The sequence below is a fragment of the Arvicanthis niloticus genome, chromosome 12 (genome assembly GCF_011762505.2).
Source record: "Arvicanthis niloticus isolate mArvNil1 chromosome 12, mArvNil1.pat.X, whole genome shotgun sequence".
Classification (NCBI taxonomy): Eukaryota; Metazoa; Chordata; class Mammalia; order Rodentia; family Muridae; genus Arvicanthis; species Arvicanthis niloticus.
The window spans coordinates 41842070-41868262 of record NC_047669.1 but is presented as its reverse complement, the minus strand read 5'-3'; the positions used below and the strand labels follow the sequence as shown (position 1 = coordinate 41868262).

At 42.3% G+C, this 26193-nt stretch overlaps 1 protein-coding gene across 2 annotated transcripts; it reads left to right on the top strand.

Moving 5' to 3' along the window:
• Positions 1 to 113: 113 nt before the first annotated feature.
• Positions 114 to 25850, top strand: LOC117718079 (cell cycle control protein 50C). Of its 2 annotated transcripts, none has more exons than XM_034515583.2 (8): positions 114 to 6069; positions 7687 to 7903; positions 10363 to 10473; positions 13386 to 13487; positions 14362 to 14449; positions 14872 to 15012; positions 21419 to 21628; positions 24899 to 25850. In XM_034515583.2, the coding sequence occupies exons 2-8, from the start codon at positions 7712 to 7714 to the stop codon at positions 25081 to 25083; spliced, it is 1029 nt and encodes a 342-aa protein (XP_034371474.1). In that variant the 5' UTR covers positions 114 to 6069; positions 7687 to 7711; the 3' UTR covers positions 25084 to 25850. The 2 variants fall into 2 exon arrangements, with proteins under 2 accessions (XP_034371474.1, XP_076799146.1); XM_076943031.1 differs by having other exon boundaries at positions 114 to 1836; positions 2384 to 7903; positions 24899 to 25849.
• The last annotated feature ends 343 nt before the right edge of the window (positions 25851 to 26193 follow it).

The window sequence follows — 26193 nt, the reverse complement described above, 5'->3', positions numbered from 1 at the left end:
GAGACAGGAAACAGCAGCTGAGTCACTGAGCCACTTTTTTTTCTGAGCTTCAGTCTTGTAGGCTGAAAGGTAGGACTGCTATCTCACACAACTGTCTCAGAGAGACCATGAGATGAGGCACATGGCCTCACATAACTGAATCACAGGGTCTAGGGCTGTAGCTCAGAAGCAGACTCCCACAGTGGACACCAAAATCGCCACTACCACGAGGAGAGGGCTCAGGGTCCTAAGTGCCTTTACAGGCCTGGGATGGTCCCCCTTCCCTCATTTCAGAATGGTTAGGTTGGGCAAAGAAAAGTGAGCTTCTGGGCTCACAGCCAGCCCTTGTCAAGCAGGTCAGCTGGAAGGGATCCCACAGTGAGGAACTGGAAGCCTGTTGGATCTTTGTCCTAGCTGAAAACGAAGCTGGAAGTCCAGCATCCTGTTAAGGTCTCTGCACATCTCTCTGCCTGTCTGCTGATGCCTCCCACATTCCCTCACTGTGAAACATTGTCTCAGGCACACAGTGTGGCCAGCAAAACTAGAAAGAGCAAATATACCTGATGCAGGCAGATATAAATACAGCAGCCAAAATCATTTACATGTTTTGGGTCTTTAATTTGAAATAATTTCCAATGAGCACAGTTTTTACAAAAACACTGTAGATAATGCCCATGTCCCCTTCTCCAGGTTCTCCCAGTGTTACTTACCATCTGAGATACCTAACACACAGGTATACCAAAACTGGCAGGCCAGCATCAGCACAGTAGATGTCACTCTGATTTCCAGTTGGAGGGCTGGGCCACACTTGCCATTCCTCCTGATGATGACAGTGCTCGCTCTTTGCTTCTCCGGTGACTTCACGTGATGAGCACTCACCAACCCTTTTGTAAACGAGCCTAAATCCAGATGTGTCCACATCATAACTTGAGGTTTTGTGAGTATGGGTCAGACCCACGGTTGGCAGTACGTCCCTCTCCCTGTGTCCTATCAGGAGATATATATAACGTTACTGTGTCTTAGGTCCCGAGCTAGCAACCTTGAACACCAGGTAAAGGCGCCACATTCCTCCGTGGCACAAGTATGTGCCATTTTCCCCTTTGTAGTCCATATTTATCTTGGAAGAGATACTTTAAAGATGTAGATATCTTTTTCTTCAAGCCACAGTAATTTTTAGCAGCCATAGATTATTGCTGTAGCTGCCATTACCATGGTACTTTCCTATTTTCATTCTTTGAGCTTTATTGGAATCCTTGTGAAAAAGAGCTTTCCTTTTTCTTAGTTCTTTGCTCAGTATTGTTTTTATACCAGTGAGGATACATGAACATATATTTTATTCTATAGGTTCCAGTATATGTGCCACCATGCCTGGCCACTGTTAAGGAAGGTCTAGGTACCTTTTACCTGTCTAGCCTGCCATTTTGTGCTGTTTCTGCTGTTATTAGGATGTTCTGTGCTTTGGTGTTCTTGGAAAACAATCATAATAGTAGTCAGTAGAACTGCTTTGTATAGTTAGCCACATAAGTTTGGACCCAAAGCAACCACCCAACAGCACTTCCTGCACCTGAGTATGAACCTTTATGGTTTCTAGCCTTTATAAACTGCCCCTGGGATGGAATTCGACATAGAAAAGACACCTGCACTAATATAAGAAGCTATTTGGAGTAAACCTTCCATTTTGAGTAGAGGTCAAGTAAAGTTTAAGTTCCCAAGACCTCCCTGGGAACTGACATCCTGCCTGACAGAAAGAGGCCCATGTATGTGGGTATTTGACATCCTGGTTGGCAAGTTAAGCTGTGAATGTTAGGCAAACCAAGACCCCCAGGACAATCGAATAACCCAGCCAGTGGGAACAGGGTAAGTAACAACAAAGACATGTTTCTTTCTTTTTTTTTAATGTGAAAATCTTTATTGGATATTTTATTTACATTTCAGATGCTATCCCATTTCCCCTCCCTAGAAAACTCCTATCCCATCCCCACTTTTGCTTTTATATTATTTTTTTAATGTTAATCAAAGGCTTTATAAGTTTGGCAATGCTCAATTTCAATCAGAAGTGTAACCCAATACCCAACCTAGATATATCAACTATCTTTGACTGGTGGGGACATGCAAACATCCACCTCCATGTCCCCGTCTCCCCCCCCCCCGTCACCTAGTTCCTCCTCTCCTTCTCCTCTCCTTACTCCTCCCACCTTAGCTCATCCTACATATCACCCTTTCTGTTAAAATAAAACTTTTCTCTTAGAATACAATTAGAGCATGACTATACCAATTTGTGTCAGTAAGATACAAGATAGACCTAATACCCAGTCCATCATTTTGTTGACTAAACAGAACCTCTGTCGTCCCTCCTAACTAAAAGACTTAATTCTGAACCTGGCTTTTTTTTTCTTGGCTTTAGAATGAATGTCAACTGAAAACCATCCTCTCAAACCTTTTCTCTCAAAGTACATGGCTGGGATTGGCTATGAGACTATAAGTCTTCAACCCATCAGAAATCCAGAATGACTGAGTTAACTGAAATTATGGGAAGCTCAAAGCATAGCTTCTAAAACATAGCCAATTTATAGAGACCACTGAGCACCTGGACAGTCCCTATACTACAAAACCTTGGTGTGTTCAATCTTCAGCCTTCTGGCCCAGGATCATTTGACAGACCTAGTGATACAGAATTATTAAGGGCTGATTACTCTGTCTCGGCAGATATAATCAGTCAACTATTCCGAAAGTGTGTCCTTTTCTGGACAGTAATTTGTCTTTAGATGAAAAGAGGCACTTCTTGCCTAGTGGCTGCAAAGACATGTTTCTAAGGAAATACTCTATCCCTAAATCCTGTTTGGGGGGATAACTTGTCACAGATGTTTATGAATTTTAGACTTAAAAGCCCTATAGGATCTTAACTCAATGTCACAGCTAGCTCTTGAGTCTGGTCTGTGTCCCTGATCAATCAGTCTTTGGGTATGGTGTTCAGTAAATCATACTTGTTTGAGATTGATGTCTGAATAGTTTGTGTAGTGATCACCAGCCCCTAACAACTACTGATCAAATTCCGTTTTGTTACCTATATTAGTTGATGATCTTCTTTGTAAACACTGTGTGTACAACTTGTGTATATAGCCTACATCATCACTGAAACAGTCCTTAAGGGAAACTGTTACTCACATTTTAATCTATTCATATTGTTGTTTTGAGGTGAGCTCTCACTATGGAGATCTACCAGCCTCTGCTCCCCAAGTGTTGGAATTGAAGCATGCACCACTATGCCCAGACATGCTATCTTCAGCAGAACGTCTGTGCTGATCGTTGACCTTCCTGCATAGAATAGGAACTTGAAGAGTTATTAGACCATCAATTAAGATTGCAGCCCCTTCTTTCCATGCCCCACCCTGGCCTGTATGTAATTCTACCCCAACCTAGTGTGGTTTTCGGAGTTACTAACATATAGCAGGTAGACCAGTTCCTGAAGAGTGCACTCCACATATGCAACTATGACAGAGTTGACTTAAACAATGTGGCTGTTTGGTGTTGGTCCCCACTTTGGCCCTGGTTTGGGCCTTGTGGACAAACACCAGGCTGGCTCGAGTTTTGAGACCTGTCTCAGTCACTTCTGTACTGGGGTAACTCAGCAAAACCTGTTTGGCCCTGCCCAGCTGTTGCTAACATAGAGTTTTGCCATTAGCCCTGTCAATCACCCCATACCCTCCATCACCCTTCCCGCCTCCTACGTCATCTCACCCCATCAAAAATTCCCCTCCCTACACTCCGAGTTTATATAAGCAAGAGGATGATGCAATAAAATTGAGTTCTGGCTTTGACAAGACTCCTGGCTCAGTGTGTTTCTTTTGGGTCATCTACACTCACCATCCTGCTCAGCCTCGGAGAGACTTGGTGCTGGGACCGCTCTTCTTTTGCCTGGACCTGACAGCAAGGAGCCAAGAGTTTGGGGGCTAATAATCTCATTCTCCTGCAAGTAAGACCAATAGGTCATTGATTCAATAAGCTACAGTGTGTTGGAATCATTACTTTGGTTGGCCATTGGTTCCCTGTCTCCAGTGAGCAGATATGTGTTCACATCTCCTCATAAATAGTACACACCAGAAGATTACACCATGGTTACAGAAAAGGAAAACAAGGGTTTAAGAAAATCCTTCAAGCTGGGTGTGGTAGCATACAGCTTTAATCCCACCACTGGGAAGGCAGTCAGGTGGAGTTCCAGTGACAACTTGGCCAGGGTAGCCAGGACCTGGTCTACAAATTGAGTTCCAGGATAGCCATCATTTCATAGAGAAACCATCTCGAAAAAAATTTCTTTTTTTTTTTTTTTTTTTTTTTTTTTTTTGGTTTTTCGAGACAGGGTTTCTCTGTCTCGTGCAGCCCTGGCTGTCCTGGAACTCACTCTGTAGACCAGGCTGGCCTCAAACTCAGAAATCCACCTGCCTCTGCCTCCCAAGTGCTGGGATTAAAGGCGTGCGCTACCACTGCCCGGCTTTGAAAAAAAATTGTAATGATACCATCACTACTAACATAGGTATTAGAACAGAATGATGGTTCTTGAGCAGAGACTTTTTCCCCTTAGGGCACATTTGCAATGCTTAAATTATGTTTAGCTGCACACTTTGGGTAGCAGGCTACTGTTGGTATCCTGTGGGAGGTGGGACTGACACTTAGCTGGTAGGTAGAAGTCAGGGATGGAGCTAAACATTCTGTGCCACACAACAGATAACATTGTCAATAGTGTTGTTGTTAAGGAACCTTCTTTATTAAGAAACAATGCATATTTGAAAGTGTATTTTCAAGCAATAGTTGTGTTGCATAGAATTGGATTTGAGGTTCACTCCATGAGATAGAACCGGTACTGGAAACTCCTGGAGTGACTAAGACCCGAAGACTAAGTAGATCATGGCCCTAGGAGGAAATCTACTACAATTGTTCTTCTAAAGGAGCATAGCAATAAAGTCACTCTCAGTAACATACTGCTAGACCCATAGATCACTCCTCACGCCGCCCTCATCAGAGAAGATTGTTTTTGCAGTAGATGCAGAGACCCACAATTGGTCAATATTCAAGAGAGACTTTGGAGCACTCAGTCGTGAGATATCAACCCCTCCCCTGGAAGCTCGGGGATCTGTTTATATGGAAGAGGAGGCAGAAAGATTATAAGAGGCAGAGGTGGTGGATGTCTCCAAGGAAGCAGCATCTTCTAGACATGACAAGAGCAAAACACAAATGAACTCAGCCTGATCTGAACAACTTCACACCAGACAATCCCAGCACTGAGAAGGAGCATGAACACAAAATCTCACCCCCTGACCAAGAAGCTAATCGAAATTGATACCTCCTGGAAAAGGAAAATCAGTTTTCTCCCTTGGAGTATCCTGGGGTATATCAACCATACCTCAGGGAAGAGCCCATGTCCAGGAACACTTAGTGGGCCAACACCAAACAGACTCTGGAGTTTGGAGCGGATTTGTTTTGTTTTGTTATTGTTTTGTAGAGTTTTTTGTTTTATTTTGCTATTTTTTGTCTCTATTAGATTTTTGTTTAAATTTTTGTGTTTCATTATTTTGGTTTTTTTTAGATAATATGAGGCTGGATGGTTAGGGTGGTGGGGAGGAGTTGAGGGAGGAAAGAATATATTCAAACTGTATGATGTGAAAAAATAAAAGAAAATAAAAGATCAAAAGTTTTGAAAAAAAGTAGATATAAAATGTGTATCTGGTTACCTCTCTTAAGAATACTACCCCAGTAATGTTTGCACTTACTGCCTACAGTGACTTATTTTAATATGTCGCTTGGCACCACATAGTGCCAGAGAGTTGGTGAGGCACTATTCTGTGTGGTTGTCTATGATAAGAGTAACATGTAAATTAATGGATTTAATTAAAGCATAGTGCCCTTCATGATCTGAGTGAGAGTCATCCCTTCCTCTAAAGACCTGAACGGAAAGGCTGCCCCCTCCCTTTCTCCCAATAACAGAATTCTAACTGAAAAACTGGCTCTTCCTAAGCTTTTACCAGTCTCTTGGTCTTCAGAACTCAACTGGGACACTGGCTGGACTCGGCAGATTGGGACTTAGCCTCTATACTTGTGTGAGACCATTCCTTATAATACCTATTTATGTATCCAGTGATTTGCTTTCTTGGAGAGCCAGGGTTAACACACTGCCTGTGAAACTTTGTAGTTTGCAAGCTTGTTTTATAAAGAAGGCTAAGAAAGGCTGTTCTTAATGGTTCGTTATGGAGCATTGACTTTTACTGAGCTTTAACAGTTCCAGCATTGGAGCAGGAACTTAAGTCACAAACGTGCCTGGTGCCTTGAGAGACAGTTTTACACACACAATCTAATCTCGGGTCTGTTGCTGCCCTTTAAACCCAAGCCCTTAGCCAGGCTTATTGAACAAAACGGCTCGTAGATGCTGATCACAATGTTCCCTGGCATCTCACAGTGGGCGGCAGCAGCATGGCTGTCTGCACTTGCAGGTCAGATTCAGATAGTACACCGGAACTCTCCCATGAGTAATTTGCTTTTGTTTTGCTTGTTTTGCAAGTGTAAAGGTTGACTCTGAATTGGAAACCTACTACTGTATGTACTTGTATTCTCTTGATATTCTTTTAAATCAGGTACATTTGTCATTACCTTCTTACACACACACATACACACACACACACACACACACACACACACACACGCCATGACTTCTCTGCCTACTTTATAAAATTCTTAGTCTGTATCCTCTGGCATTCTTTAAATGAATAATTATAGACTGTTTACAGCCAAGGCAGAAAACCCTCAAACCAGAGCTAATGCTGCATGGCAAGACTGAATGTCTGATAATACTTCACTAACCTCTGACGAGTAGATTTCAGAGAGACTTTTTTATTTTTATTTTATGTGTATGAATATTTTGCCTGAATAAATATCTGTACACCATGTGCATATGGTGCCCAAGGAGGCCAGAAGTGGGCATTTGATCCCCTGGTACTGGAATTACAGACAGCTGTGAACCACCCTATGGGTGCTGGGAATCCAACCTGGGTCCTCAGAAAAAGCCGCCAGTGATCTTAAACACTAAGCCATCTCTCCAGCTGCAAATCGGGGTGTTGCAATCTACAAGTTCTGCCTGGGTCTCATGTATGAAAACAAAACAAAACAAAACAAAAGTAAGAAAACTGTTGAAGTTAATTAAGGACATGCACATATATTCTCCAAATCTCTGTTTGCTTTCTGTATCATCACAAATGGCAAAGCTAGCTGTGATTTCTGAGCATTTCCCCAATTTAGTTCGTATTCCCGTTAGACTATAGCCATATTTGGGGCAAAATGGATAGCCCTGACTTTGATTGTAATAATCACAAAATATTTACACAAGTTTCTAAAGATAAATTTGGGAAGGTTTTGCCTTGTACTCAACAACTTTCTGAAACAAGCCCTGAGAACAGCTTCTGAGCACGAGCAGGTGTTGGCTTTTATAGACTTTGAGGAGAACATTTATAGGCATGGCATTTTAGCACAGCAGACTTTCTGAGCCTAAATAAAATACACCCAGCAGTGCCTGGAGAGAACTGTGCTTCCTGTATGAAGCAGGTCTGCTTAGAGAAAAAGATCAGAAAGCAAAAGCGAATTCACAACTTCATGTAATTCTTCATGTATCCTTAGCATTGTGTGATCTTACTGTAAGTATGAATGTTCTAAATGTCCCAAAAGTATGTGAGTTACCCACAGGACCAAAATGGAGATGATACCCCAGCATGACCTGTCCAGACTGCCAGAAAACACAGCACTGAAGCAGCAAACGTTGCCCACCCAGCAGCTAAATCTATCTGCCTCGGTGGTCCTCTCTATCTTTTTCACCACAGGAGGATTCTGCCTCTTTATGGGCATCATCCTTCTGTTTTCTGCAAAGAGCACCAAGGAAATTGAGGTTTGTCCTGTGTTGTATGTTTAATTTCCAACGGTTTTCACTTTAGGACTATAAATGGGAGAAGTCACTTTAAAAACATAGCCCCTCAACAGGAAACTAGGTGTGACTGGATCCACCCGACTTTGGGCTGGCAGGGATGCAGATGAGAGGAGCCCGTGGTGGTGACTTCACTCATTCCTACTGTCATGTTGGTCGTCTCTGGCCACATTTATGTATGAGAGCCTGGCAAAGTCAGGTGACCTTAAAGAAGTGAGGATGCAGCAAACAGGTGAAGGAAGAGGCAAGTTCAAAAGACTGCCAGACCTCAGTAATCCTCTACAGATTACAGGATTATAGGACACAGAGCACAGAGCCAGCCAAAAATAAGGATCTTGGGTTCTTAAAAGCATGTGCATTCTTAAATATTATTCTTGTGAAATTAGCATGTGATGGCTGTAGTACTTTACTGGGTACAGTGATTTTTTTTTAGTACATGCTTACACACACACACACATATGAACAAATCAAGGGAATTATGATTTTGCTCTCCTTGCCACTTTTTTGTGACTACATTCTAGCTCCTCTCTCCTACACATTCACGAAATTACTGTGAGACACACGCTCTGATGTACAGCACAAGGACTGTTCTTTCTGTGTTCAGTTCCCATCATCCAGCTACATTCTTCCTTCCACTGCCCTTCCTGGCCTTTGACTAATGAACTATTCTGCTGTGAATGAACCATTTAATACTTGTTATATAAGTGAGACCATGCAATATCTAATATATATTAATATATAATATTAACATATTAATATATAATATATATTATCTATCTAATAGATATATAATAGAGTCCTAATAGTCTCTGTATCCATTCATCTTGATGCAAATGACAAGATTTTGTCTTTATGACCAAATAATGTTCCACTGTAGATACATTATATCACTTTATTCTTCTGTCAGTGGACAATGAGATTGATTTCATAATATTATGAATAGGAGAGCAAAAATATGGGTATCTCTTTAATGTGCTAATTTCATTTTCTTCAGCTGTATACTCAGTAGGAGTATGCATTTCTCACATATGTTCTTAAAGGTAGAACACAACAGAGATACCGTCTAATCAAAACTTGTACGATCATGGAACATTTCTTCTAATTCTGTTTCCACAACTCAAAATGGAATCTATGAGAAGTGCACTTCCCGTGTGACGTCACTTGTAGACAAACTGCTACGTGAAATATACTGGTAATCAAAATGTAGACACTGGAGGTCAGATACAATACTCCAGTCAAAAGAGGATTTTGGCCACACTGGCGCCTCAGTTCCCTTGGCTCAGTTCAGTGTGCTGTCTGTGCTGGCTCTTGACTGGCATAGTGTCCTGTTCCTTAATGCTCTTTATAAATTAAAGTGTAGTCTACAGCCAGAAAAGGCATACATACTATCAAAGTAAGCATTCAAGCCATGTCATGTATATAAAGAATGGTGACTTATAGCCCTGTAGCACATTAGTGAATTTACATGTCACTTCCAGCTTCAACTCCTTCAGGGACTTTGCAAGATTCAATATGTCTTCCCTTTCCTGTTAGTTTTCCCTTCAAAAGAATCCTTCATCCTATTGGCACCTTACCAAAGAGAAAGCCACGCCCTTGCTCCTCTGAGCTTCCATGCTCCCAGAATCTTCTCATTACTCTTCATCCCAGGCAGGGAAGAAGAATCTGCCCACAGGATTGGGGAGTATGCATCCCCAAGGGGGCCCTTTTCTCTGAGCCTCCTCTCCCACTCTCTTCCGGCTGCATCCTCCCAGAACTGACTTCTGGCTGCTTTGCCAGAGCACACAGGAGTCGCCCACTTAGGACACGTGACTCTTTTTAAAAGAATTCATTGCACAGTTTTTTCAGAGAAGTTAACTTTCAAAAAGCAGAACACAGCACCTTCTTGAGCTGGAAACTTTTCCACATACATCAATAATATAGTCTGGAAATAGTTGCTATCCCATGTGGTCACTTTTAGTAACTTCTTTCAGAGGACATGTAAAATAATTAATGTGAATATTTTCCATACAATAAAATGGAAAAATAGAAAATGAGTTCCCTGTGAAGGTGATTAGACTCGGGCTGTGGGCACAGTTTTCACAACCCTTGACTAAAACCTTCCTAGTAGCCACTCCTAAGACTGAGGACAGCCATATCACCCCAACAGATCACATAAGTGTGCCACAGACACATGGTTCCAGGGCAGTGAAAAATGCCTTCAGACAACCAAATGAGAGACTATGACAAGGCTTCCTTCCAAGTACCCCAGGATTCAAAGCAGACTGCCTCTATCCATGTCACAGGCTCCATCTCAAAAAAAAAAAAAGAAAAAAAAGAAAAAAAAGAAAAAAAATGGGGGAGGCTTGGGCATTGAATTTTAAGATGTGGATTCATACAGCCTTTAAGTGAACTATTGTTTTTTTTTTTCTTTTTCTGCCTGACAGATAAATTACACAAACACATGTGCAAATTGCGCTCAGCTACGGGAAGATAGTTCTAATTTTGACAAAGCATGCAACTGTTCTCTTCCCTTTTATCTTCCGGAGAAAATGGAGGTGAGTTCAATCAGCGTCATGCTCATGGCATGTACTTCCGAATACATCCTTTCCAAAACCTGAAAAAAATACAAGAAATAGAGAGGTAGAAAGGGTGAGTCTAGAACCCATGATGCTACACCCTCAGCATGCCTGTGTTGTCCTTGCTTTTTTTTTTTTCTGTTTGTAAACTTGAAAATTCTTAACTTTCCAGCATAACTTGTGCGATCAGCCACTTGGGTTCTATCATAAATATCTGCGTGGGCAGGGCTGAAGAACTTGTTCCATGTAACACCTCGTGTTAAGTGAAAATGTTACTGGACTGAGGAGCTTTGTGACTTGGGCAAGGTCACACGTTAAGTTAGTGTCACTCACCAGGCAGTTGAAGCCACCAGTCCCAAGTCATCAGTCCCAAAGTCATTCAGTCCCAAAGAGGATCTCAGCCTGGCCCTCTGGCAGTGGGAGGAATGCCAAGAAAGGTAAAGGGAAGAATCCCTGCTGTTGGGCTAAACTCCCGAGTTACTCCCAGTCCTAGGAGATTCAGTGAAGAACCTTCCTGGAACACCTCACAAGGAGAGCTGTCCACTCGCACCTTTAGGAAAGAGGGGGCCAGGAGAGAAGTATGTCAGTTTCAGGAGATGATGATGACTTGGGTTTGGGACCAGCTGAGTTGTAAGCAACCCTAAGCAACCCTAAAGTGGGTTGCTCAGTGGAGACACGGAGAGAAAACCAGCCTGTACCTGGGTTCCTTCAGTAACATTCTGAAGGAAAGGAGGGGACCAGGTATGTGGCAGAGCGGGTCAGAGCAGAGGGGGGAGGGGGTCTGATGAAGAAGTGAAGAGGTTCAGAATGCAGAGCCCAGGATACGCCTTTGGGAAACAGAATAAAATATATTTCACATTTAAGTCTTGACGCCTAGGTAAGATCATGGAGCCATTAAAACATCCCTTCTCAGCAATTACTGCTGGGATCGTAGGGAAGGTGACCCTAGCTCTTCGCTCTGAAGCCATTCTGCACAAAGGCCAGGGCTCCAGGGGTTCTTATGAGGCAGGGAATGATCACAAGAAGGTTACTAAGGTAGGCGCTCCCAAGGAGAGTCCTGTGAGATACCGCACATGTTATAAGCCTTCCTGTCAGCCCGCTGAACAGTCTTCCGAAATACTGAGCCCACGACCTTCATCGCTCTAGTTCTTACCCAGCTCCTCCTAGTCCTTGCAAGCCATCCTAACTTCTGAATTCCTCTTTCCTTCTTGAAGACTCAGGATAGTTAAATTTTTGAAGGAAGAAAAAAAAAATTCCAAAGATAAAATCTAGTATCAATTCACATCTGTCTGTATCTTTGGAAAAAGCACAGAACTTGCAGCTAAGCTATTGACGTACTTTACCAGAGCCTGGGCGCTGGGAGCTTCCATGAGCCTTGCATGCGTACTCATTGCGCATGCTCAGTGACTCCAGTTTCAAGTTACGTCACCTAGATTTACTTTGAAACTGCAAGGCTTTGGACACTTATGGAAAGGCTATACACAAAATGTTTGCTGTTATATGTTTATCCTCCCCAAAGGAAGGCATTAAAGCAGCTTCTGAAATGAAAGATAGAGCTCACCACCAAACCACTGCCTGCAGCTTTGGCGCGGTACAAAGAAAAGCACAGGTCCATCTACTCAGCAGTATACACAACCCACAGTCAACCCATCCAGGCAGCACCTCCTTCTGGTCACTCCATGACAACGATCCCGCAAATTCAGGACCACGCCCCATACAATCCTTCTAATGAGGCGGTTCAACTGAAACCAAGTCACTATTGAAACACTCAACACACCAGACCCCATCCATCCCTAAATAAGCACAATAATGCTATCTACCCAATTGCTCCTAGAGTACCATTTAGTACAATGAGACTAGATTCCTCACAGGTTTTAACACATCATTACAGACAAGAGGTCCCTGTCCTACAGTGGCGGCTACTGTGGCTACTCCCGCATCCCACTATGTCATAGTATAAATATACTGCAGGACAACACAGTCTCCAGCAACATCTAACTACACAGCCCGTTCCTCACAAACAAGGTCATTAGCCTTTGACTGCTGTCCCACTAAGAGCACTAGCAAATATTGGGTGAGCAGCAGCTCGCTCTTAGTCAAGCCATACCTACACCCCACTCTTACTGGGAAAATCACCGGCTATGTTGTTGGACTTTCATTCCTCAAATCACGTCAGCCACTCAAGTCTCCAGCTTCCTAATGCTGCGACCCTTTAATACAGTTTCTCATGTTGGGTGACCCCCAATTATAAAACTATTTCCCTTGCTACTTCATAGCTGTGGTTTTGCAATCTGAAGAAGGTCTTAGGCGACTCCTGTGAAAGGTTTGACCCTTGAAGGGGTCGGTGAGCCACAGGTTGAGAACCACTTCTGTACCTAGAGTTACCACACCGAAGAAGCTGCTGGGAAAGCTTATACCTGTGCTGCTGACGTTCCGACTGTTTTAGATTGACCAGGGACCCCAAAAAGAAACTTGGGCTTCATCAGGGAAAAACATCTAGGCATTGAAATCTTGTGAATAGTATATTAAAACTTTAGAATATGCTGTGCAAAGCATTTTTCCTGGTGCTATCAAAAAGAGATGATATTTGTAAACCTGAAGTTAACGTATTGAAAACACACAAAGCCTAAGCTGGGCGTGGTGGTGCCTGCCTTTAATCCCAGCAAGCCAGAGGCTACACAGAGAGAGCCTGTCTCACTTTTTGTTTTGTTTTGGTTTGTTGTGGGGTTTTGTTTTTGTTGTTGTTTTTAGTTTCTAGTTTCTACTTTCTAAAAAGAAGCTTTCAGTTGCCATTTGTGTTTTGTGTGCTGTTGTTTGTTTGGGGGAGGGGGTGGTGATGATGTTGATTAATATCCCAGTAAATTCATAGTAAATTTCCTTCTTCTATGCAGGGTGATGTTTATATGTACTACAAATTGTATGGTTTCTATCAGAATCTCTATCGGTATATTTTATCAAGAAGCAATAGCCAGCTGGCGGGTAAGGATATTTGGGTAAGGCGCGGTTCCAATTGGTGTAATGTTCTCTTCCTTTGTTTTAACCCAGGTAGTTATTTCCTTCTAAAAGACAAGCGTGGGGCGGGCTGCGGGCTTCGGCATCTAGGTTTTTAAAGATAGAAATGTTTGCTTCATTCTTACTTAAGGTGAAGGGGCTGAGCATTTTAGGTAAATATATCAGGAGAGAGAGCACTGACCCTCCTTTAAACAGGTGTGTGGTTGCTAGGCAACTGAGTAATTATCCTTTCATGAATTTGGAGAGACCCTGGTCTCTATTTGGCTCACTTGCTAACCATGTTTGTCTGTCCTTTCTATAACTGAAGCCTTTGATTCATCCTACTTAAAGGAGAATTTCCTGAATAAAAGCCTTTGGTTTGTCTGGATATCTTTGTGGACCTAGAATTGTAAGTTTTTCTGGTCAGCAGTTCACATATGTTAGGGAGACTCTTCTGAGTGTCTATGGAAGTGATAACCCAAACACGGTTAGCAAAGCACTTCCTGTGATGTAATCTAGCTTTGGAACCTGACCCAAGGCATCCTCCGAGTATGGTACACTTTAACAGGAAGGTTTTCAAAGCTGTTTCCACATAGACCTAACGTGATATTCAGCACAGCAAGGTAAAAATCCTTCCTGCAAATAGTTTTTGACACGCTCTGTATTGTTAACAAGAAAACAACATATCTAGAGACCCACAAGCACACATATCTCCAAAGAATGAACATTTTGTGGTCTAAGTAAGCCAGAAAGCCTGAGGAACAGAGAGCAGTCCATCCACTAATGAGGGCTGGCACACCTTGCCAGTGGCCTCTCTTTCAATAGTCTAAGAGTTTGCCAAAAGTCCTTCTAACTGATATGTCACCTTGCATACAGGATACGACGAACTGTTCTCCATTCCAAGTGTCCTACAATGATACTCCCATCATTCCTTGTGGTGCAATTGCCAACAGCATATTCAATGGTAGGTGACATTTCTCTGCCTCGTTCATAACTACGTGGCCTCCTGCACATGTGGTATGTTACCCAGGCAGCTGAGTAGCTGGTTTTATTTGCTTGCTTAGTGCCAATATTTTATCCAGGATGAGCCAGAACATTGATGTCTGGCATTTCATTTGTAAATAACTTCCCCCTTGCCAGCAGTCTGAAGGAATAATCAAGGAACATGAGTTAAATGGAGCCAGAGAATATTTTTCAATAATTGGCCCAGTGTTGGTAAAGGAAAAAATGATCTCATGAATCAGCATCCATGGCATGTAGGTGTGTTGAGTGTCTGAAAAAAAAAAACCCACTCTAATTTGTTTCTCATCTGGGTCTGGGTTTGCATTTTGAAAGGTGGCAAAATGGCTACCTAACATATCCACCATAATTTTAAATTTATTTCAGATACCATAACTCTTTCATACAATGTGAATTCGTCTACACAGATAGAAGTCCCGATGCTAAAGAGTGGGCTTACATGGTGGACAGATAAGTATGTCAAATTTCAGAATCCAAGATCCAGTAACTTTACTCGTACATTTGCAGGTACGATCTAGAGAGATATCTCACCCCCATCTCTCTCTCTCTCTCTCTCTCTCTCTCTCTCTCTCTCTCTCTCTCTCTCTCTCTCTCTCTCTCTGTGTGTGTGTGTTTATGATACAGGGTATCTCTGCATAGCTGTCCCAAACTCACTGTATAGACCATGCTACCCTAGAACTCACAGGGTTCTGCCTACCTCTGCCTCCAGAGTGCTGAGTTTTATGGTGTATGCCATCATGCCCAGTTCCCATATCTTTTGTAATTGGTGCAGAGGTGGGGTATGGCCTGAGGGGGCTGCTGTTGCTGCTGCTTCTTCTGCTTCTTCTGCTTCTTCTTCTTCTTCTGCTTCTTCTTCTGCTTCTGCTTCTTCTTCTTCTTCTTCTTCTTCTTCTTCTTCTTCTTCTTCTTCTTCTTCTTCTTCTTCTTCTTCTTCTTCTTCCTCTTCTTCTTCTTCTTCTTCTTCTCCTCCTCCTCCTTCCTCCTTCCTCCTCCTCCTCCTCCTCTTCCTCCTCCTCCTCCTCCTCCTCTTCCTCTTCCTCTTCCTCCTCCTCTTCTTCTTCTTCTTCTTTCCATTTCTTTGACTCCTATTGTTCTAACTTTCCTCATCTTGGGCACCACTATTGTCTATTGTGTGAAATGATTGGTTCTGTGTTTTGTTCCAATTAACCGTTAAAAAAAAGTAAAAGTTTTAGGAAGTTTGAGTTTAAGCTGTAATTTATTATACAACTGGTTACATTTTTTTGTCTGATGCTTTGTTTGTTTGTTTGTTTTTTCAAGACAAGGTTTCTCTGTGTAGCTTTGACTGTCCTGGAACTCACTGTGTAGACCAAGCTGGCCTCAAACTCAGAGATCCATCTGCCTGTGACTTCAGAGTCCTGGGATTAAAGACAAGCACCACCATGCCTGTTTTCAACTGGATACACTTTGTAAAAAAAAAAAAAAACTTTTATTATTTGAAATTTTCATTTATTGATTAATAAATTGATATAGTATTGATGAGCCTATAAAATAACTCTACTCAAATCTACTTTAAAATGTTTAAATCTAATTTTAACAATGCTCATTTTCCAAAAATTTAAATATAGAAATGCATATTAAATGTCTTTTAAAATATTTCTTTTGTTATTATCAAAATATTGAAGATAATACATAAAATAATTTTTGAATATCCATTTGCATGCTAAATTGATTTCTTGGCCATAAGTGCTATCGCCTTATAATAATATTTTAATAATATTTTAATTATTTCAAAAAACTGTCTGCAACTTTAAAAGGTAAATTCTGTAGCTGATCAATTTGAAATTGTCAGCACCTTTAAATTAGTCTTCTCTTTCTTCTCTGAGTAAATACTGTCTCCATGCTCGTAGCCAGTTCTGTTAAATGGAGGGGAATGTCAGTTGTCCATCACTGGAGTGATGTACGTTAGCATCTTAACCCAAATAGTTTCATGGTCATGATTTACTTCACAGGTTTTTTTTCTCCCTATTTTTGAATTTCTCATTAAGTTTAGATGCTAGCATATAAATCTTGGACTTTCTCAATATCATTTTATTCTGCACAGAATTTTAAAATCAAAAGTACCAATAGTCTTTATAGAAACCAAAATAATCCAAGGCATGATTATCAAATTTAAAAACTGAGTCTCATTTTGAACTATCACTATGTAGCGTGTTCAATTAGTCCTTTGCTGCCACCCGAGTAAACTTTAATGTCTCCTTGTCTGTAAGTTTATATTATTGACAAAGTCTTTACACGGTATTTTTCTGACATCCCCTATCTTGCATACTTTAAGAAAAGATTTTCAATTATTTTGTGCAAAATGAAATCTGAAGTTAACGGGCTCATTAGAAAAGGAGAGTCTGGGATCACTGAGTGACACAGAAGTTGTTGGTGTGCAGTAGCATTCCTTAAGGTTCCAGGCCTTCTGGAAACTCTGTTTACTGAGTGATGTTGATGCTGAAGTAGGTAATGTCTTGTGCATCAATGTGGTGTGTGTATGCACGATACCTGCTGAAGGACATTCCCTCTCTGTTGCTTTCCTGTTTACAGAGGGAGGTAGCTTCACTCTGGGGTTCTGCTCCACTAAACTTGCACGTCTTCTATTACTACAAAAGCAAACCATTTAAATTTTTCACTGAAGTTCTTTTTTTAATTTTATTTTATTTACATTTAAGATGCCATCCACTTTCCCCATTTCCCCTCCCTAGAAAACCCCTGTCCCATGCCCCCCCTTTCCTTTTTGCTTTTATACAATTTTTTTAAAATGTTTATCAAAGGATTTATAAGTTTGGTAATGCTCAATCAGAAGCGTAACCCAATACCCAACCTAGATATAAAAACTATCTTTGACTGGTGGAGACCTGTGAACATCTGCCTCCATGTCCCCTCTCTCTTTCTCTCTCTCATCACCTAGCTTCTCCTCTCCTTCATCTTCTCTCCTTACTCCATCTCTTCCTCTCAATACTCCTTCCCACTTAGCTCCTCCTACATATCGCTCTTCCTGTTAAAGTAAAACTTTTCTCTCAAAATACAGTTAGAGCATACTTATTCCTAATTGTACCAGTGAGGTACAAGATAGTCCTAATACCCAGTCCATCATTTTGTTGACTAACCAGAACCTCTGTCATCTCTTCTAACTAAAACACTTACTTTTGATCTTGGCTTTTTTTTTTTTTTTTTTTTTTTTTTTTTTTTTTTTTTTTGGCTTTAGAATGGATGTCAGCCGAAAACTATCTACTCAGATCTTTTCTCTCAAAGTAAATAGCCAGGATTGGCTATGAGACTATGGGTCTTCAACCCCGTCAGAAAACCAGAATGACTGAGTTAACTGAAGTTATAGGAAGCACTAAACGTAGCTTCTAAAACTTTCCCTGAAGTTCTTAACTTGAGTTTACAGTAACATCTGTAATAAATGCCAGATTTTTATCTTCATGATTGACTTTCTAAGAACTTTGCTTTGATTCCATGAGAAATTAAACCCAGGGGTTTATTATTGCCTGAGTTTTCCTGTCTGAAGACATTCACATAAAACTGGCTTCATTTAACAGTTCGCAGTTCGTTCTGTGCTAATGAAGGCAACACTTTAAAGACTATTTCTTTGGCAATGAAAAACATTTTAAGTAAAAACTCTGGGACTAGAGAGAGCCCAGTGGGTAATGTGCCTGTTCACAAGCCTGAGGACCAGGGTTCATATCCCAGCTACCCACATAAAAGCTGGGTATGGCAGTACCTACTTGTGACCGTAGTGCTGGGAACAGGGAACAGGCAGAAACAGGTAGGTCCCAGGAGCACCTAGGCAGATAGTTTAGCCAATTGGTGTACTCTAGGTTCAGGAAAGACCCCGCCTCAAAAGATAAGGTGGAAGGCAACCAGTGTTGGTTATGAGCATACACATGCTCATATGGATACACATGCTTGTGCACATATGCACAGGTATAACACACACACACACACACACACACACACACACACAGTGGGATGGTGTACAACCACCCCAGGTCTGAGGAATCTGGAATAGGAGGACCACAAACTTCAGACCAATCTGAGACATATAGTGAGACTTTGTCTCAAAAGCTATGCAAACAACAATAAATAAATAAATAAATAAATAAATAAATAAAAATAAAAGTGAATCCATTTATTTCTTATTTTCTGAGAGCAGGATCTCATAGTCTCACTCTGGCTGGCCTTGGACCCACAGAGTTCCCCCTACCCCTGACTGCTGAGTACTAGGCCTGAAGGTGTATGTCACCGCACACCCAGCTCCACTTGATCCCAATGAAGGCGTGCCCCCAGGAGGATATATAAACGGACCTTTCTGTAGGAGTTAAAACCATTGTCTGGACACAGCCCTCACTCACAGACTTTTCATGAGGTCAGATGTTCTTCTCATTGACATCTTCTGTTTTCACACGGTCGTTAACATCACCGATGAGGCCATGTGGGATGACGTCGACCAGATCATGTCATTCTCATCAACTGAAGAAAATGCACTTATTTTACACTGATCGTGCCTCCCGGCTGTTAACTCTTTACAGCTAAAAGGGTTTATTAGCAAGTAAAAGTCCGATACCAAATAACACCTAGTGATCTGTTTAGAGAGTATAGTAAAGCAGCCGCTCAGAGCGCACACACATCAGCAGGACCGCTCAGCATCTATTTCCTACATAGGTAACATGAACACAGAACCGGACCTATAATTGCCTGGACTCCAAGCCCTCAACACCAACCCCTCTGAGTTACAACCTGGCAACTTCTCACATCAAACAGGCCAAGTCAGAAACTTCTCAGTGCTGGCTGGAGTGTTGGGCAGCTGGTGGCCGTCACAGGAATCCCTTGCATTGAGTTTTGACTAAAAGGTCTCTGCTCATCTCTCTGACACAATCACAAGTTCAGGAAGTCACCCCATTCACCACACACGGACATCTCATCAACTTCCAGGCAAATTCATGACCGGAGGCTGAAAGAATAAAGTCACATGCGTGTAGACTGCTTGGGATAAACTCTAAATCGCATGGGCTCGTGCACACCAGCCACCAGCTGGGGCTGTCCTGTGCTGACTAGCATGTCTAGCCTCTGCATCTAACTTCAATCACTAGTCTTTCAGTGGATGGGACATTTTGTTGTTTTGTCTCACAATATCTTCAGGTCTGTAATACAGAGTCTTTGGCTTTCTCTTACCTCTTGCTGTCCTCTGTTCCTGACACAAAAAGTTATCACATTATTCTCTGCGTAGCTGTCTATAAGTTTCTTCAAGGATCTTATGCAGTTTTTTTTATTATCCTTGAACTTTGATACATAGTAAACATTCAAAAATGTTATTGGATGGATGGATGGATGGATGGTAAAGAATAGATGGATGAAAGAGAACAAATCACCCAAATTTACTTAGAAAATAAGAAAGCTGATGTCGCAGACCAGACCATGCTTGTGACACCATCCAGACACATGGGAAGTGATGGGATTAGGTTATAGAGAGGCCTTGAAACCAACATTTCTTTATTTGTTTTAAAGATTGATTTATTTTATGTACACTGTCACTGTCTTCAGACACTCTGGAAGAGGGCATTAAAATCTGCATTTCTAACAAAGCTGCATCTGGCACCAGTTATCCCTGGCAGGCACTGTCTTGGGTCATGGGGTACAAGACAAACTAGAACATAGCTGGGGACTGTACACATATGGAGCCCCGAACACATTTTTTTTTTAAACTAGAGTCAATGACTGCTGTCTTGGGAAGGGCCAAAATAGGTGGGTTCCAAGATGTTTGCAGAGGAGGATTCTCTAGCTCGGGACTATTTCCAGAGGAAGTAGGTGTGGCTGAAGACATACTCCAGCAGATGAGTGTACTCCACCACGCTTAATGTGGCTTTTACAAACACCTCTTATAAAAACAAAAAAAAACTCATAAAGTGAGCTTATAAAATTGCAAGCTCATGTCTGGGGGTTTCTGTAAGAAGCAAATAGTCCCAGTTGAGAAAGAAGTTTTGAGTTTTTGTTTGTTGTTGTTGTCTCTACCTCCCAAGAACTGGGATTAAAAGCATGTGATGCCACAGCAATCCAAGAGGCTTCTTATTTTTTGACTCTCCTGCAGGTAGAGGAACTAGCCTTACAGTAGCAAAACAGTTCCTCTCGAAGTTCACCATTGTTGGTTAGCTGTCTGAGATTCGGCATGGATTCTGTCAACTTTGGCAGATTCATCAAGCATTAACTGAATACCTGTTGTGTCCCAGGCACTGAGGTAGTAAGTGCGAGTGGATGCTTGAGGGTGCGTCTTTTCTCAAGAGTGCTCTGTAGAGCGGGGACAACCATGCTCTCTGTAGGAAATAGACCTGTAAGAGTTGGGGCGAAGTCAACAGATGTCTAGATGTGTCTCCGGGTTTCCGGTACTAGGCCTGTGATTCCAGTGCTGGCCACTTCTTCCCTCCCTCCCTCCATCCCTCCCTCCCTCCCTCCCTCCCTCCCTTCTTTCATTCTTTCTTTTGTTCTTCCTTCCTTTCTGTCCACATTTATTTATCTTATCAAGGGGTGAGTGTGGGTGTGTATACGGAGCAGGGAATGAGTGTGCTGCATGCATCTGGGAGAAGTCAGAAGCTGGTTCTCTTCTACCACTATGTGGGTTTCAGGGATTGATTTCAGGTCTGCAGTCGTGACAGCACTCACGCTGACCACTGAGCTATCCTACAGACCTGATAGGTCTCCCATTAGCTCTACAAAATTATCTTATACTCTTTCTTAGAATGCTTAAAACCAATATAATTAATGATCACATGTTAAGCCTGTATGCACACTCATTTTTTAAAGTCAAATTTCTATTTCGCTTGCATTGGGAATGCAGTTCTTTCTCATCAGGAAAACTGAAGGGCGAGCTGACTCTTCTCTTGTTATATTTCTCATTCCCCGCCTGCCACAGGAAGTACAAAGCCTCTGCACTGGGCCAAACCTATCTACGAACTGGATCTAGATGACCCAGGAAACAATGGCTTCATCAATGAGGACTTCATTGTATGGATGCGGACGGCTGCCTTTCCCACTTTCAAAAAACTGTACCGCCGACTCAACCGAGTGGACTCCTTCGCTCACGGCTTACCTGCTGGTAACTACAGTTTGAGCATCTCCTACAGTATCCTCCTGTGCCACGTCTCTTCCTCTGAGTGAAGGCAAAACCTGGCTACTGGTTGTAGAATTCTTTTATTCTGTGTCCTCCAGGCAAATATGTGGAACACCGAGAAACAGAGTTTATCTTGTAGGAATGCACACGGGAGGAAAGAACTGCCCCTTCCATTCAGGGGGCCTGAGGGGGCTCTTGACCTTGGAACTGAGAGGTCAGGGGAAAATGTGCAAATTTTGATTACATTATTGTATTTTTGAGCCCTCCCAAGAAAGAGACACAAAGAAGTGATGTCTGAGTGGAATTACACACTGGTTTTAAAAGGAGTTATCAATTACGGAAAAATATGTGAGGGTTGGTGTGACCAAATTTGTTTGCACAGATTCCTGATGGCAACACTAGTTACTCCTTCCTTCTTTTGTTCATTTCTTCCTTCTGTCCTTCCTTCCCTTTCTTTCTTTTTTTCTTTCTTTCTTATTTTTGTGACACAGTCTCACTATGTAGCCCTGGCTATCCTAGAAATCCCTCTGTACACCAGGCTGTCCATAAGCTCACAAAGACCCACTTTCCTCTTTCTTCCAAGTGCTGAGATGAAAGATATTCATCCCAACACCTGACTGAAAGTATGTCTTCACCTGCCTGAGGGCGTCTGTCACCTCCCTCTACGGTTTCAGGAGAGAATGGAAGGTCAGCATGCCCTCCTTGCTCTTAATGACTTTCAAGTACCTTCAGCCAAAACAGTGTGCAGAAGTGGCACATTGGGGGCTTCTGCTTCTTCCACTATCAAATATCATCACATAACTATGTCCAAATTATAGACTTAATATGTCCTTTTTTTTTTTTAGAACCAATAGCCAGTAGCACTATCAGGTATGGATAAATAGAGGAGTATTTGCCCCCAAGAAAGAACAACAAATGGTAGGGCCTAGACATCTGAAGCATTGGGGTGAGGCACTGCCATAGAGAGTGGGGGGGAGACAGGGGAGTCATGAAAGGAAAGGGGAGGGGTTAATAAGACTGCATTTGGAGGCTAGACTGGAATGGCAGAAACTGACAGAGATTATAGAACTTTTCGACGGAAGTGTGGTAAAGCAAAGGTCGCCCGTTTCCCTAACTTACCACCCCAGGAAGAGTGAGACTTCTGTCCTTGCCCAAACCTACCTATGAACTAGACCCAGATGAGCCACCAGACAATGGCTTGCTCAATGAAGACTTCACTGTGTGGATATGGACAGCTTCACTCAGTCCACGCAGGAATGCTGTGAGCTGTGGGCTGCACATGTGTGTTCTTCCTCTCTTAGGTCCAGAGCCCACCAGTGGGAGTTGATGTCTTAGTAACAGACATATGGGCCAAGTTAGGAGACATATGTCTGAATAACAGATTGTGAGTTTTTTCCTCCAAATTTAAAAATACAAATGTGACTCTTGATTCAAAAAAAAAAAAAAAAACAAAGAAGATTTAACTATAAAATGTAAGTAAGTCTTATCTTTAGGAAGCTCTAAACTTACACATAATTTATGTTAACCCTGGTCTTTGGAGATTATTTCCCTGAAGCAGGTAGATTTCTTAGGCAGGCTCTCACCCAGCTCTGAAACTGCCACCCAATTCAGCACCCACGCCTCTTATAGCATGCCAAGGATTGTTCTAGAGGACACCCAGCAGGTCAGAGCTGCTCCACACTGAACTGCCCACTTCTGCAGTCTCTCTAGCTCCCAGGGAGGTTGAATGAGAAATTCCTTTTTCCCCCCAGGACTGAGAAAATGCTCTTCCCCTGGAGTCCTAGGATAGAAAATGCAATGTGGAATTTCTTCTCTCTCCTAGATTTCTTCTTTCTCCTAGAGCAGCTGTGTAGAACTCTCTAGTGGAAGAGTAGAGGGTGCTCCTCTGGGAGGACCCTGCTGATTGACATCCCTGTCTTATCAACCTTTGTTTTCTATTGCAGTAGTTGCTTTAAAACTGGCATAGAATGTTGCCTGGTGAGTGTCCCTCATGCTGAATCTCCTGATCCCACAGACCATGTGTCTATCCTAACAGTAAAGTATAGGAGAGACTGCAGAGCAAACAGCAGCACAGACAGAACAATGCTGGGAGTGAGGAAAGGAAGCTATGTCCTAAAAGGGAGACAGTGTTTCTTCTGACATGCTCTCCTCCATGGCTTTCCTAACAGCCACACTTGAACACTGATCCTTAGATTGTCCATGAGTGACTTCAATGCTGAGTGTCAGCTGTCTGCTTGCACTCCCCCTGTGTGATGGCCTGGCTGAAGAAGTAAGCCTGGACTGCAGCACTCCCTCTTACCGAAGGGGAGAAGGATGCTCTGTAGGTGAGGATAGGATTTGCTCCTTCAAATAAACTAGGAGAGAACAAGGCAGCATCCAAGGACCAAGGACCAAGTGATAATGAGGAATTCTGGTGAGAGAAAAAGAGAGACAGAGAGGCAGAGAGAGAGAGAGAGAGAGAGAGAGAGAGAGAGAGAGAGAGAGAGAGAGAGAGAGAAGGAGACTTGTTTCTAACAAGTTTCCTTGTGCCTTTAAACAGTTCATTGCCAAGAGATTGGAAGCTTTGCTGGGAAATGCCTCTGTCCTCTGTGTTGCTATGGGAAGGCTTCGTTTGTTTATTAGTTTCATTTACAAAAGGCACCAGATGTTTAAAACCCCCAGGCCGCAAGCATCTCAAAGATGATATCATTAAAATGCTTCCCAGCAAACCCACTTCAAACACTTTCTCACAGGCAACGGGGACACTGACTTTCCAAAGCCCTGACAAGCACACCACTTTCAGATTTAGAGTTCTCACCAAAAATGTTTCTCCGTTCATCCTGATGCTGTGTTTATTGTTCTCACTCCTCTGAAAGAATTGGCTCTGCTGAAGGAATTCGAGCCTTAGCCAGTTGAGGACGGTGGCCTTTTCTGAGTCTTCTGGGTCATGAATAAAACCTCAGGTTTGCTGTGAATGCTGGGAATCTCTATCTGTTATGCTACCTTGGACTCATCAAAGGGAATTAGATTATCTGTTCACTAGCTAGCTAGCTCTCAGCAAATCATTCAGATCTATTTGTATCGGCATCTTCTTTCTACCCTATAGCTATGTTGAGGAGAGCCTCATTTTATTCTAGCAAGATAGAGTTTTATTTAACTGTGTAGAAACACATGAAACAGAATAATCACCTGGCTTATTCTGTCTATAAAAAGATCAATTTTATATAACTTAATCTAGTGTATTTGCATACATCCCCGTACAGATGATAAATACTGAGCCGGGTCCTTAACAGATCTTCTTAGATTTTCCAGTGACTGCATTCCAAGGAAAAAAGTCCGTTGTTCTTTCCACGCTGACATGGATCGGGGGAGGAGGCCTTTTCTTGGGGCTTACTTATACAGTGACGGGGGCATTGACGCTATTGGCCTCTTTTGCCATCCTGACGATTCACTTGACACTGAAAAGGAGTAAACTGCTTTTCCTGTAGAGGTGGAGTCCAGATTTAAAGAGAAGAAGAGCAGAAGGTAGCAGCAGACGATGGAATAATAGAACCAAAGATTTCTGGCAAAGCTTGAAATGTTTCTGAGCCATCTCAAGGAGGGGCGCTGGACTGAAGGAATCCAGTATAGTCCTAACTCCACAGAAAATACCAAGGTTCCCAGAGTGGGGTGAAGAGGAGGAGCAAAAAAAAAATATGTACAGTAAAATGTTCTTGAAATAAAGATTATATATTTATTAACGCTAGACCAAGTGTTAAGAGTTTGAAGTCCTGCCGGGTGGTGGTGGCGCACGCCTTTAATCCCAGCACTTGGGAGGCAGAAGCAGGTGGATTTCTGAGTTCGAGGCCAACCTGGTCTACAGAGTGAGTTCCAGGACAGCCAGGGCTACACAGAGAAACTCTTGTCTCGAAAAAAACAAAACAACCCCCCCCCCCCAAAAAAAACAAAAAACAAACAAACAAACAAAAAACAAAAACAAAAAAAGAATTTGAAATCCTTGTACCTCAGAGGGGGTGAGTTCTCTAGGGGTCTGTCCTTAAGACGAGAGCAAGCAAGTCAAAACTAAGTCCTTCCAGCTACAGCCAGGCTCAGTCTCCTGGCTAGATGAAGTTATGCACTTCCAAAGACCAGCTGTTGAACTGAGCAACAGAACTGAGTCATAACCAGGTTTTTCTGTTTAGATCAAGCAATGCTTAGCCATGTCCTGAGTATTCAAAATAAAATACACCAAAACAAAAAAAAAAAAAAACAAAAAAAAAAAACAAAAAAAAAAAAAAGCAAAAAAAAGCAAGCTTCTTCAATGTTACCCAAGACAAAAGCATTAGGAATGAGGCCTCTGCCATCAGGCATGCTCCCAGGAAGGGTCTGTCTCAGTCATCACAGCCCGACCGCCATAGTGTCCCCATGTGGCTAAAGTGAAGGGACTGATTTACAAACTGGCCAAGAAGGCCTGACTCCCTCCCAGATAGAATGATCCCGAGGAACTCTCATGTGTGGCACAGGTCTGTTTTGTGACTGGTGATAAAATCTTGAGAATCCTTAAGTCCAAAGGCCTTGCCACTGATCCTCTGAGGACCTCTGCCATTTGATTAAGAAAG

Excerpts from the sequence above, each read along its gene's own strand:
- LOC117718079 (XM_034515583.2), top strand. The coding sequence starts at position 7,712 with ATGGAGATGATACCCCAGCATGACCTGTCCAGACTGCCAGAAAACACA. Across the intron at positions 10,474-13,385 it reads ATCTTCCGGAGAAAATGGAG|GGTGATGTTTATATGTACTA; the intron begins GTGAGTTCAATC and ends TCTTCTATGCAG. Across the intron at positions 15,013-21,418 it reads CTTTACTCGTACATTTGCAG|GAAGTACAAAGCCTCTGCAC; the intron begins GTACGATCTAGA and ends CGCCTGCCACAG.